We start from the raw sequence: 14774 nt of genomic DNA, 5'->3' as shown, positions 1-14774 counted from the left end.
GTGTGTGTGTGTGTTATATGGATGTGTATGTGCACATGTGTGTGGGCATGCTCTCCCATGTGTGTATTATGGATATGTGTGTATGTGAGTGTGTGTGTCTGTGTATGTGTGAGTGTGTGTGTGAGTGTGTGTGTGTGTTATATGGATGTGTGTGTGCACATGTGTGTGGGCATGCTCTCCCATGTGTGTATTATGGATATGTGTGTGTGAGTGTGTGTGTGTGTATGTGTGTGTGTGTGTGTTATATGGATGTGTATGTGCACATGTGTGTGGGCATGCTCTCCCATGTGTGTATTATGGATATGTGTGTATGTGAGTGTGTGTGTCTGTGTATGTGTGAGTGTGTGTGTGAGTGTGTGTGTGAGTGTGTGTGTGAGTGTGTGTGTGTGTGTGTTATATGGATATGTGTGTGGGCATGCTCTCCCATGTCTGTATTATGGATCTTAGAGGTGAAGATCGTGTCTGTCTCTATCACACTCTGCCATTTTTTAAAACAGGGTCTCAAGCTGAATCTAGAGCTCAAGGTTTTTGCTAAGCTTACTGGTTTGTGAGTCCCTGGCCTCTGCCTCTCTCTTCCCTTTTCCCCCAGGCACTGGGCACATCATCTTACCTGGCTTTTTACATGGGTGCTTGAGATTCAAACTCAGGTTCTCATACATAGGAAGCACTTTACCCACTGAACTGTCTTCCCAACCCCAAATTTAATATTGTAAATGAGTAAAGAGGTTTAGACACCATGGGACAACTGCAGATCTATTTAAGATTCTTGGTCAAAAATTAAGAAAAATAAAGCACATGGCCCCTCCTAACTAAATATATATTTGAATCAAAAGCCAAGATTCTGTTAAAGATTTCTGTTAGAAAATAAAAATCTCCACGATCTGTGCTCCTCCTTCTTTGGTGTAAGGACAAATTGATCGGTGACTGGTGATCTTGGCGATAATACTTGATCTTTATTATATGTGATTGTCCAGGAAAATTCCTCTTGGTGTTCCCAAAGTCCCCTACCTTTCACGGAATACCTTGAGAACTAGAGGATATTTTGTGCTAAATACACAAAGTGTATCCTTGTTTTAGGATTGGTTACTGGAGATGAAAAATAACCTCTTACGGTTGGACAAAGCAAACCACTCAGAAAGAAAAGGGATTCACACTATTCCTATCCATTTACAACAAATTGCTAAGAAACATCACCACTTGCAGGATTCATTAGGAGTGTCTGACAGCCATGGGCATGTGGTAAGGACCTCCTTACAGCTCCTTTTCTTGCCTCTTGTCAAGGTTCAGGAATGATAGTCTCTCAGATCATCAAGCCACGTGCAATAGCAAGACTTTGACCAGTAGAGGGCAGCACATGACTACACATTTCACACCACCAGCGGCTCCCTCCGTCTGCGCACTGGTGGATGTTGCTCCTAATGGCTTCATTCTGTCTCTGCAGCCAAAACCCCACTGCAGATGAAGTCTTGTCCTGGTCTCAAAATTTTGACAAGATGATGAAGGCTCCTGCAGGAAGGAACCTTTTCCGAGAGTTCCTCCGAACGGAATACAGCGAAGAGAACCTACTCTTCTGGCTAGCCTGTGAAGACTTAAAGAAAGAGCAGAACAAAAAAGCTGTCGAAGAAAAAGCCAGGATGATATACGAGGATTACATTTCTATACTGTCCCCGAAAGAGGTAAGAATCCGGAGGGCACTTCCCTTCAGAGTCCCCCTGGCCACATTAAAGGCCAGGTCTCCCCACTGTGCTTTGGTCATTTATCTCTGACTAAATGGTGTGTGACGGGTACTTCCTTTCCATAACTAGTTCCATGCAGAACTAAGTAAACCACTATGTTTTAAAGTGGGTGATGCTTTTCAAAACAAGATACTCAGATACTCAGACCATGTGCCTGAGAATCACTTGAGTCGTTTGTCTAAAATGCAAAGCTTTGAAGCCTTCCCAGGAATTCTTTATTCATTCTCTCTCTCTCTTTCTCTCTCCCTCCCCCCCCCCCCCCCCCCCCCCCTCCCACCCACCCTCTCTCTCTCTCTCTCTCTCTGTGGTGTGTCTGTGTATCTGTGTGTGTGTGTGCATGTGCAAATGTGTATATGCCTATTGATGCACATGCATTAGACATCATGTTCAATTCCTCTTCCACCTTATTCATGGAGGCAGGGTCTTGTAATCCAACCTGGAGCTCCCTAGACTGCATGCTCTGGAGATTTCCCCTCTGTCTCCTGCTTCCAGGGCTGGAATCACAAGGGACTACCACACCCACCAGGCACTTTTTTTCTTTAATCCTTTTTTATACTCCAGTCTTCATCCCCGTCCTGGTCTGACCACCCCCACCACCACCCCCACTCCCCATCCCATACCTCCTCCCACACTCTGTCTCCAAGAGGATGTCCCCACCCCCTCCACCCCCACCTCACCAGATCTCCCCACTCCCTGTCCTCCTTGTCTTTTTTCACTGAGACCAAGTCCAGTGTCTGAGAGATCTCCGGAGGGGGGAGGGTTTGGGGGGTCCAGGTCAGTTGAGATTCTAACTTTCCCCTAATTTCAACCACAGGGGTCCCCAGCTTCAGTCCATTGTTTGGGTACTAGTATCTGCATCTGACTCTTTCAGCTGCTTATTGGGCCTCTTGGAGTGCGGCCATGCTAGGCTCCTGTCAGGAAGCACACCACAGCATCAGTAATTTGTCAAGGCCCCAGGCCTTCCCTTGAGATGGATCCCAATTCGGGCGGGTCACTGGACCTCCTTTCTCTCACGCTCTTCCTCATTTTTGTCCCTGAAGTTCCTTCAGACAGGAACAATTCTGAGTCAGAGCTTTTGACTGTGGGATGGCAACCACCTCCCTCCACTTGATGCTGTCTTTCAACTGGAGGTGGACTCTACAAGTTCCCTCTCCCCACTGTAGGGAATTTCATCTAAGGTCCCTCCCTTTGAGCTCTGGGCATCTCTCACCTCCCAGGTCTAGGTACATTCTAGAGGGTCTCCCTACCTCCTACCTTCCCAGGTTGCGTGTTTCCATTCTTTCTGCTGGCTCTCAGGGCTTCAGTCCTGTTCCTCACCCCAATACCTGATCATATTTCCCCCTTCCCCTCCCTGTCACCTCCCCCACTCAGGACCTCCCTCCCCCCGCCCCCCCCCCCAGTTATTGCATTCTTCTCCCTTTCTTTCTATCAGTTTTTTGAAATGGAGTCCAGACTCTAGTCTGCAGGCTTGTAAGCCCACTGCTTTAACTGCTAAGCTATCCCCACACTGCACCCCCACCAAGTACTGCTTAATCCAGCCCTTTGGAAACGCAGCACAGGATTTTGTGCTTTTACCCAGCTGTTGGCATAAATGCTAATTTGAAGACATTTCTCTGGGTGGTGACTCAAAACAAACAAAAAATAAAACCCCATGGCATCCATGTTGACTCTTAGACTGGGATTGCCCACTGCCCCCACACCACACACACACACACACACACACACACACACACACACACACACGATATTGAATGTCTCCCTTCCTACCTTTCTTTACTACTAACTTTTAGATAGAGATGGAAAAATAGAAATTATTTTACTTCTTGAATACTTTCTAAGAGGTGCTAGCCTATTTTCCTTGTTATCTGTAGGAACTTCTAGCAATCATATTAAATCTGTAAACGTCAATTTGCTCTTGTGCAACATTCCCATCAAGGGGTTAGAATAATGTGCTGACCCAGTCCCCTGGATGCTGGGTATCAGACTCCAGATGTGCTTACCAACCTCCAGAAAACACAGTGGCTTCAAGAAGGCTTTCCCTTCTCACTACCCATCTGCCCTTTGCTGTCCTTGGTGCTCACCTGCACGTTTTAATGTCTGGACCTGGTATTTTCTACTCCCAGAGTTTAGTCTCTTGCGCATTACTCAGCCAAAGTCCCCTAGAACAGGACTGTGGGCATCAGGGCTTTGACAAGCTCTCCCCCGTGGGATCTCATCCTTTCTACCCACGTTCTTTCTCTGAGACATGTAAAATGCACATTCTTTCCCACTCCCTACATTGTGACTGTGACCAACAGTTTCACTTCTAATGAATCCTTCCTAAATCACCTCCATTCTCGTATTGAAATGCTACCAGTATTCGAGAATCTTCCAGCAGGATTTTCTTTGCAAATGGATAAACCTTCTCAGTTGCTGTGATTAAAACATAAAGCAAAAGCAACCAGTGGGAGGAAAGGATAGATATTTCGTTTCCCAAAAAACTAATGGAAAGATGTTATTGTTGCAGGGCACTCAATGTTGGCCTGTCTAGTGTGTGACTTGGTATTCCGTTAGTATTAATTTTTAAAAAATTATTAAATAACTATTAGGTTCTGATCCATACAATTATCAAAGTCATTTTATTAGTCCTAAGATAAGTAACATGACACCAATTACACCACTAACTAATCAACAGGCAACTGTTAGACAGACTAGATTTCACTATGCTGCTAAGAAGAAAATAAACATCTCTGGGCCACAAATCCACAGAAACGAAAAGTTCTCTCAAGTGTAAAAGTAAGACAACTATAGCAAAACTATGGGGGTGTGTTGTTTGGAAAGATGTCACATGACAGTGACATTTCAGAATAAGATGAGTTGGTTTAAACTCCAATGCTAATATTTTTAAAAGATGTATTTATTTTTTGTCTATGAGTACACTGTAGCTGTCTTCAGACACACCAGAAAAGGGCATCAGATCCCTTTACAGATGGTTGTGAGCCACCACGTGGTTGGGTAGAAATAGACGAAGATGTATTTAAAGAAAATTTAAAAAGCTCTTCGCATTTTATTATTTTGTAGTTGATGGTGACTTCATGAAAACTGTAAACAGTTCATTTAGAAAATGCATTTGTTTTTTTTTTTAAGCCATGGAAATTTTTTTTTTTTAGATTATTTTATTTATTACGGATATAGCATTCTGCTTGCATATATGCCTACAGGCCAGAAGGAGGCACCAGATCTCATCAGAAATGGTTATGAGCGGTTGCTATATTATATATGGTTGCTAGGAATTGAACTCTGGAAGAGCAGCCTGTGCTCTTAATCAATAAGCCATCTCTCCAGCCCCACAAAACATGGGGGGGGGGAGGGGGTTGTTTTGGTTTTTGGGGTTTTTTGTTGTTGTTGTTTGGATATCTTATCTTATTTATTTACATTTCAAATATTATTCCCCTTCCAGGTTTCCCCTCTGCAAACTCCCTATCCCATCCCCTCTCCCCCTTGCTTCTATGAGGGTGCTCCCCCACCCACCCACTCCTGCCTCACCACCCTAGTATTCCCCTACACTAGGGCATCAAGTCTTCACAGGACCAAGGGCTTCTCCTCCCTTTGATGTCCATCCTCTGCTACATATGTGGCTGGAGTCATGGGTCCCTCCATGTGTACTCTTTGGTTGGTCGTTTAGTCCCTGGGAGCTTTGGGGGGGGGTCTGGTTGGTTGATATTGTTGTTCTACCTATGGGGTTGCAAACCCCTTCAGCTCCTTCAGTCCTTCCCCTAACTCCTCCATTGAGGCTCCTGTGCTCAGTCCCACAGTTGGCTGTGAGCATCCTCATCTGTATTGATCAGGCTCTGGCAGAACCTCTCTGGGGACAGCTATACCAGGCTCTTACCAGCAAGCACTTCTTGGCATCAGCAATAGTGTCTGGGTTTCATGTCTGGAGATGGGATAGATGCCCAGGTGGAGTAGTCTCTGGAATGCCTTTCCTTCAGTCTCTGCTCCACTCTTTGTCCCTGCATTTCCTTTAGACAGGAGTAATTCTGGGTTAATATTTTTTACATGGGTGACTGGCTCCATCCCTCAACTGGAGGCCATGCCTAGCTTCTGGATATGGTCTCTTCAGGTTCTGTCTCCCCTTTATTGGGTATTTCAGCTAATGTTATCCCTGTTGGGTCCTGGGAGCCTCTTGCATTCCTGGCATCTGGGACTTTCTAGTGGCTACCCAGTTCCCCAGCCCCGACTGCTGCATACCTTTGTTCAAGTTCCTGACCCTCTGTACTTCATTCCCCCCTCCTCCCATACCTGACCCTGTCCCCCTTTACCCTCCTCCTCTCTCTGTCCCATATCCTTCCCTCCCTCTACCACCCATGATTGTTTTTCCCCCTTCTAAGTAGGACTGAAGCATCCACACTTTGGTCTTCCTTCTTCTTCAGCTTCATATGGTCTGTGACTTGTATCGTGGGAATTCCAAGCTTTTTGCCTAATATCCACTTATCAGTGGGTGCTTACCATGTGTGTTCTTTTGTGATTGGGTTACTTCACTCAAGATGATATTTTCCAGTTCCATCCATTTGCCTGTGAATTTCATGAAGTCATTAGTTTTAATAGCTGAGAAGTACTCCATTGTGGAAATGTACCACATTTTCTGTATACATTTCTCTAATGAGGGACATCTAGGTTGTTTCCAGCTTCTGGCTATTATAAATAAGGCTGTTATGAACATAGTGGAGCATGTGTCCTTGTTATATATTGGAGCATCTTTTGGGTATATGCCCAGGAGTGGTATAGCTGGGTCCTCAGGTACTATGTTCAATTTTCTGAGGAACTGCCAGACTGATTTCCAGAGTGGTTGTACCAGCTTACAATCACACCAGCAATGGAGGAGTGTTCTTCTTTCTCCGCATCCTGGCCAGCATCTGCTGTCACCTGAGTTTTTGATCTTAGCCATTCTGACTGGTGTGAGGTGGAATCTCAGTGTTGTTTTGATTTGCATTTCCCTGATGACTAAGGATGTTGAACATTTCTTTAGGTGCTTCTCGGCCATTCAAGTTTCCTCAGTTGAGACTTCTTTGTTTAGCTCTGTACCTCATTTTTAATAGGGTTATTTGGTTCCCTGGAGCCTAACTTCTTGAGTTCTTTGTATATATTGGATATTAGCCCCCTATCAGATGTAGGATAGGTAAAGATCTTTTCCCAATCTGTATGTTGCTGTTTTGTCCTGATGATAGTGCCCTTTGCCTTACAGAAGCTTTTCAATTTTATGAGATCCTGTTTGTCTAATAGTTGATCTTAGAGCCCAGGTCATTGGTGTTCTGCTCAGAAACTTTTCCGCTGTGCCCATGTGTTCGAGGTTCTTCCCCACTTTCTCTTCTATTAGATTCAGTGTATCTGATTTTATGTGGAGGTCCTTGATCCAGTTGGACATGAGCTTTGTACAAGGAGATAGGAATGGATCAATTTGCATTCTTCTACATGCAGACCTCCAGTTGGACCAGTACCATTTGTTGAAAATGCTGTCTTTTTTTCCACTGGATGGTTTTGGCTTCTTTGTCAAAGATCAGGTGACCAAAGATCAGATATGTGGGTTCATTTCTGGGTCTTCAGTTCTATTCCATTGATCTACCTGTCTGTCTCTGTACCAATACCATGCAGTTTTTTATCACTATTGCTCTGTAGTACAGCTTGAGGTCAGAGATGGTGATTCCTCCAGAAGTTCTCTTACTGTTGAAAATAGTTTTCACTGTCCTGGATTTTTTTTGTTATTCCAGAGAAATTTGAGAATTGCTCTTCCTATTTCTGTGAAGAATTGAGTTGGAATTTTGCTGGGTAGAAGGTAGATTGCTTTTGGTAAGATGGCCACTTTTACTATGTTAATCCTGATGATCCATGAGCATGGGAGATCTTTCCATCATCTGAGGTCTTCTTCCATTTCTTTCTTTAGAGACTTAAAGGTCTTATCATACAGATCTTTCACTTGTTTGGTTAGAGTCATACTAAGATATTTTATATTATTTGTGACTACAGTGAAGGGTATCATTTCCCTAGTTTCTTTTTTTTTTTTTTTTTTTTTTTGGTTTTTCGAGACAGGGTTTCTCTGTATAGCCCTGTCTGTCCTGGAACTCACTCTGTAGACCAGGCTGGCCTCGAACTCAGAGATCCACCTGCCTCTGCCTCCCAAGTGCTGGGATTAAAGGCGTGCGCCACCACTACCAGGCATTTCCCTAGTTTCTTTCTCAGTCCATTTATCCTTTGAATAGAGAAAGGCTACTGATTTGTTTGAGTTAATTTTATATCCAGCCACTTTGCTGAAGTTATCAGCTAGAGGAGTTCTCTGGTAGAATTTTGGGGTCTCGTAAGTTTACTCTCATATTATCCACAAATAGTGATATCCCAACTTCTTCCTTTCCAATTTGTATCCATTTAACCTCATTTTGTTGTCTAGTTGCTCTAGCTAGAACTTCGAGTACTATATTGAATAGGTACAGAGAGAGTGGACAGCCTTGTCTAGTCCCTGATTTTAGTTGGATTGCTTCAAATTTCTCTCCATTTAGTTTGATGCTGTATATTGGTTTTATTGTGTCTAGGTATGGGCCTTGAATTCCTGATCTTTCAACTTGAAGACTTTTAACATGAAGGGGTGTTCTCTGCATCTAATGAGATAATCATGTGGTTTTCTTTGAGTTTGTTTATATAGTGTATTACACTGATGAATTTCTATATATTGAACTATCCCTGCACCACTGAGATGAAGCCTACTTGATCATGCTGAATGACCATTTCGAAGTCTTCTTGGATTCGGTTTGCAAGAATTTTGTTGAGTATTTTTGCATTGATATTCATTCATAAGGGAAGCTGGTTTGAAATTCTGTTTCTTTATTGGGTCTTTGTGTGCTTTAGATATCAGTGTAACTGTGGCTTCATAGAATGAGTTAGGTAGTGTTCCTTCTCTTTCTATTTGGTGGAATAGTTTGAAGAGTATTCATATTAGGTCTTCTTTGGAGGCCTGATAGAATTCTCTACTAAAACCATATGGTCCTGGACTTTTTTTGGTTGGGAGACTTTTAATGACTGTTTCTATTTCTTTAGGAGTTATGGGACTGTTTGGGTGGTTTATCAAATCCTTATTTAACCTTGGCACCCTGGTATCTGTCTAGTAAATCATCCATTTCATCTAGATTTTTCCAGTTTTGTTGAGTACAGGCTTTTGTAGCAGGACCTGATGATTTTTTTAATTTCTTCAGTTTCTGTTGTTATGTCTCCTTTTTCATTTCTAATTTTGTTAATTTGGATACTGTCTCTGTGCCCTCTGGTTAGTCTGGCTAAGAGTTTATTTATCTTGTTGATTTTCTCAAAGACCCAGCTCCTGGTTTTGTTGATTATTTGTATAGTTCTCTTTGTTTCTACTTGGTTGATTTCAGCCCTGAGTTTGATTATTTCCTGTTATCTACTCCTCTTGGGTGTATTTGCTTCTTTTTGTTCTAGAGATTTCAGGTGTGTTGTCAAGTTGTTAGTGTATACTCTCTCCAGTTTCTTTTTGTAGGCACTTAGAGCTATGAGTTTTCCTCTTAGCACTGGTTTCATTGTGTCCCATCAGTGTGGGTATGTTGTGTCTTCATTTTCATTAAATTCTAAAAAGTCTTTAATATCTTTCCTTATTTCTTCCCTGACCAAGTTATCATTGAGTAGAGAGTTGTTCAGCTTACATGTGCATGTGGGTTTTCTGTTGTTTTTGTTGTTATTGAACAACAAAATAAGACCAACCTTACTCTGTGGTGGTCTGATAGGATGCATGGTATTATTTCAATCTTCTTGTATCTGTTGACCCTTGGTTTGTGTCCAATTTTATGGTCAGTTTTGGAAAAGGTACCATGAAATGCTGAGAAGAAGGTATATTCTTTTGTTTTAGGATGAAATGTTCGGTAGATATCTGTTAAATCCATTTGGTTCATAACTTCTGTTAGTTTTACTGTGTCTCTGTTTAGTTTCTGTTTCCATGATCTGTCCATTGATGAGACTGGGGTGTTAAAGTCTCCCACTATCATTGTGTGTGGTTGAGTGTGTGCTTTGAACTTTAATAACATTTCCCTTACAAATGTGGGTGCCCTTGCAATTGGGGCATAGATGTTCAAAATTGAGAGTTCATCTTGGTAGATTTTTCCTGTGATGAGTATGAAGTGTCTTTCCTCATCTTTTTTGATAACTGAAAGTCAATTTTATTTGATATTAGAATGGCTACTCCAGCATGTTTCTTGGGACCATTTGCTTAGAAATCTTTTTTTCCAGCTTTTTACTCTGAGGTAGTGTCTGTTACTGTTCTTTCTTTGTTCTGTGCATTTGTGTTTTGATTACTATATGACAGGAAAATTTTCTCTTCTGGTCCAATCTATTTGGCATTCTGTGGGCTTCTTGTATGATTTTGGGCATCTCTTTCTTTAGATTAGGGAAGTTTTCGTCTATAATTTTGTTGAAGATATTTACCGGCCCTTTGAGTTGGAAATCTATGCCCTTTTCTATGTCTATTATTCTTACATTTGATCTTTTCATCATGTCCTGGATGGTTTTTTTGTTTTGTTTTGTTTTGTTTTGTTTTGTTTTGTTTTGTTTTGTTTTGTTTTGTTTTGTTTTCGAGACAGGATTTCTCTGTGTAGCCCTGGCTGTCCTGGAATTCACTCCGTAGGCCAGGCTAGCCTCGAACTCAGAAATCCGCCTGCCTCTGCCTCCCAAGTGCTGGGATTAAAGTCGTGCGCCACCACCGCCCGGCCTGGATGTTTTTGAGTTAGGAGCTTTTTGCATTTTCTTTGACTATTGTGTCAATATTTTCTATGATATCTTCTGCACCTGAGATTCTCTCTTCTATCTGTTATATTCTGTTGGTGATGCTTTCATCTATGACTCCTGATCTCTTTCCTAGATTTTCTATCTCCAGGATTGTCTCCCTTTGTGATTTCTTTATTGTTTCTACTTCCAATTTTAGATCCTGGATGGTTTTGTTCAAGTCCTTCACCTCTTTGGTTGTGTTTTCCTGTATTTCTTTAAGGGATTTATATGTTTCCTCTTTAAGGGCTTCTACCTGTTTACCTGTGTTCTCCTGTATTTCTTTAAGGAAGTTATCTGTGTCCTCCTTAACGTCCTCTATCATTATCATGAGATGTGATTTTACATCAAAATCTTGCTTTTCCAGTGTATTGTGATATCCAGAACTTGCTGTAGTGAGAGAACTGGGTTCTGATGATGCCAAGTAGCATTGGTTTCTGCTGCTTTTGTCCTCATGCTTTCCTCTCGCCCTCTGGTTATCTCTGGTTAGCTGGATTTGCTGTCTCTCACTTTACCTTGTCCCTTCTGTGAGCCTGGATTTGTTAGGACTCCTGGGGGTAAATCTTTGGGTGGGATTGGCATGTGAAGGGCTGTAGCACAGAGTCAGCTCCCAGGTGTAGATGGAAACCGGAATGATCATGATCCTGACTGCACTACAGTTCCTGTGTCCACTGGGTCCCCTGTGGTTCCTACTTGAGCCAGGTATTTGGGTAGTAGTGGTGGTAGCTCACCTGTTAGCTTGGTATGTCAACACTCCTGGGGGACAAGCTTTCTCTGGGTGGGATTGGGGTGCAGAGGGCTGTAGAGCAGGGTCAGCTCCTGGGCACAGAAGGAAACCAGAAGCCAAAACATGTTTTTAAAAAGAGAATCCCCAACCAAAAAGAATGTGTAGTTCAGCTAAGAGATGATTAAGTTTCTGTTTCTGTGCTTATGTTGGCTGGGTCAAACTGAGGAAACAAGTTGCTGACCTTCATTTCCAGACAAATCTAGCAAACTGCCCTTTGGGGTATCCATCATCCTAATACATGTGTCTGTTGAGTTCAGGAACATGATAAGATTGACTTCATTCTGAGATCATTATAGATAGCACATGGTTCTCTGTAGTGGAGAAAAGCAGCCAGAATCAAGATGATTGTCCCAGCATGCTTACTCTAAGGTGTTTCAGTGTAAATGTGAAAGGCTGTATATTTTAAGAGGTAGTCAGCTGGGCTAAGAGTACTGACTAGCTGGGCAGTAGTGGCATATGCCTTTAATCCCAGCACTTGGGAGGCAGGGGCAGGTGGATTTCTGAGTTCGAGGCCAGCCTGGTCTACAGAGTGAGTTCCAGGACAGCCAGGGCTAGACAGAGAAACCCTGTCTTGAAAAACCAAAAACCAAAAACCAAAAAAAAAGTTTAAGAGCACTGACTACTGTTCCAGAGATCCTGAGTTCAATTCCCAGCAACCACATGGTGGCTCACAACTATCTGTAATGGGATCTGACACCTTCATTTGGTGTGCCTGAAGATAGTGACAGTGTACTCACATATGAAATAAATAACTTCTTAAACATAAAAGAGACAGTCAGCTGTTGACCACCACACCCTGGTCACAGCTCAAAGCAGTCAGCATTCAGGGGAATTATTTTGTCTCCTGTACGGCTTTCCTCTTATCCCTCTCTTTATGCTATGCTGGGGAAGGAAACCTCTTACATCTGTAGGGTTTTTTTTTTCCTGATGTGGCCTTTCAGGACAGAGCTCTCATTCTAACCATGAGCTTAGTGCTATATATTTGTCGCTACTCTCCTTTCTAACATGTCCTCTGTGTCCCAAGGAAATGGTCCAGTAATAGGAGGATGTGTTGTGTTACTCAATTTTTTACTGATCTTAAGTTCTGTATACTTTTAAAGCTCATAAGATACTTTTATTAAATATTATACATCATTACCCTGGTTTCTGTTTCATGTGTATAGAGATCTCTTACAGATGTCTCCCAGATGCGTCCCCTCAGATAGGACATTAAGCCTACCTCTGTTTCTTCTTTGCTATTCCGTGGCCATGGTTTCCATCTTTGACTTTGAGAGACCACTGGAATATGAAGCTACTGAGTACCACATATGACCTGTGTGCTGGTTTTGGTTAGAGAGCTCTTTTCTGCCTTCAGATTTGTGTCCCATTGTCAACAGGGTCACCCCTAACAATCGCCAGAAGAGGAGGTGAATTCGCATTCTGATTCTTTTTTTTTCCTCTACTTTAAAGGTTAACTTGTCTTTATTATAAAATATTGTAACAAAAATATTTCCATTTGTATAGGTTGTAGCATTTGAAGTCAATCTATAATGAGTTAGAGTCTACTTAATTTCTGATATGAAAGACAACTTCTAGAATTCTAAGATACCATTCTAAGCCATGAACTGAGGGGAATCAGTAACGTCCACCAGCACAACAACAGAGCGCCAAGTCTTCAGATGACACCAACATGACTAGGTGGTCTCCACACTTTGTAACAATGCTCAGCATTTTGTTTTCTTTTTTAAAAAATGTATTGATCTCTTCTAACTTTGATAGCGCATTGACTCCAGTTTGCACTGTCTGATACTCCTGGTTCTAGGGCCATCAACTGTGGTTGTCTTACCAGGAGTCAGATGTCTAAGGAAAACCAAGTTGTCTCCCCCAGAAGCTCCTCAGCTAGAGATTTGAGCTTCTGGGCCCTTGGACCCCATGATGGGATGTTGACTGGCTTGATCCTGTGCAGGGTGGGCAATCACGGCTGCTGTGGGTTCCTGAGTGGAATCTTGTCGTGTTCAGAAGACATAGGTTCACTCTGGTCCTCCCTGGCCTCTGGCTCTTACAATCTTTCCAGCCCTTTTTATTTTGCTAGGATTCTTGAGGCTTGAGGGTGCTGTGATGTCTGATTCTTCTCTGGCACTCTGTAACAGGTTGAGAAGATGAACACCAAGGAGCCAAGATATCTATGAACCAAATTTCTAGTTTCTTTCTTTTTCTCTTCTTTTTTTCTTTTTCCCCCATTGTTTAATTCAGCACTAGAAGGGGAGTGGGATCACGAAGAATTATTTAGCCTTTGAAAGGACCATCTCTGGTCCTTTGGTGTGGTCCTTATGGGTGTGAGACTTAATCCATGAAGTCTCTCTGAGATGTCATGATGACTTAACCAAGGTCTTTTGTTTGAAAACAAAATCCACATGGACGTATGTGCTTCTGTTCCTTCAGGTCAGCCTGGACTCTCGGGTTAGAGAGGTGATCAACAAAAGTCTGCTGGACCCCAGCCCTCACATGTACGAAGATGCCCAGCTTCAGATCTACACCCTCATGCACAGAGACTCTTTCCCAAGATTCTTGAACTCGCAGATCTATAAAGCTTTTGTCGAAAGTACTACCAGCCCTACTTCTGAATCCTAATTCCCATTTGAAAGGCCAAAATAAAATAAAATAAAATAAAATCATTTCAGAGGGCTGGGATGGGAAATAAAAGTAATTAAATAACATCAGAAATTGAGTTCCTGAAAAACCTACAGGTTGGCTTACTGGGAAAAGACAACCGGGAAGGTCTTTGGTCTCCATTTTTATCAAGGTTATCCATGATTCTGTTTGAAAACAAACAAACAAAAAAGCCTATGTAAGACAATGAATTGCCAAATTAAGTTTGTTTGATTCAACACTTGCTCTACTTGCAAGCAAACTGTGTTCCTAGTCCTCTGAACAATCCCCTAATGCATCTCTAGAGGCCGCATGTGCAAAGTAAAACTGCTTCGTCTGCCCGTTACTTGTACTATTAAATCAGTAGCATACCTTGTCTCTGTATTTAAGGACTTTTGTGCAATATGGTCTCTCAGAAACAATTGCCAACAAACTGGCTGTGGTTTGCATTTTTTTAAAAGCATAATCCGATACACACAAAGGCTATTTTAAACATGTAACAGTGATATTTAACCATGCTACATAATGTGTTTAGTACACGGACTCGGAAGCCAATTTTTCTGTACGTGTTAAAAAAAAAAGTAGCTGTTGAAGGATCTTATTGTGTGAGCCCTATGGTTGTTCACTGCCCAAATTCTGGCATTTTTGTTACAGAAGAGTTTGCTATATTAAAAAGAGAGAGAGAGAGAGAGAGAGAGAGAGAGAGAGAGAGAGAGAGAGAGAGAGAGAAAGAAAAGAGAGAGAGAGAAAGAAAAAGAAACAAAAATAACTAATGGTAAGAAAATTTTTAAAAAGCACAAAACAATCTGCAGATATCCTGTCTCATTGAT

General features: G+C 42.1%; 1 protein-coding gene across 1 annotated transcript in view; it reads left to right on the top strand.

Annotated features, from left to right (window-relative positions):
* The window catches only part of Rgs17 (regulator of G protein signaling 17), a 63817-nt gene extending 49891 nt beyond the window's left edge, over positions 1-13926 (top strand). Inside the window, exons 4-5 of the mRNA XM_028764389.1 lie at positions 1442-1676; positions 13738-13926. Of these exons, the coding sequence (XP_028620222.1) occupies positions 1442-1676; positions 13738-13926 (424 nt within the window). The remainder of the gene's footprint in view (positions 1-1441; positions 1677-13737) is intronic.
* The last annotated feature ends 848 nt before the right edge of the window (positions 13927-14774 follow it).

This window comes from Grammomys surdaster, unplaced genomic scaffold (assembly GCF_004785775.1).
Source record: "Grammomys surdaster isolate TR1022 unplaced genomic scaffold, NIH_TR_1.0 143, whole genome shotgun sequence".
NCBI lineage: Eukaryota > Metazoa > Chordata > Mammalia > Rodentia > Muridae > Grammomys > Grammomys surdaster.
This window is presented reverse-complemented; position numbering and strand designations above follow the sequence as displayed.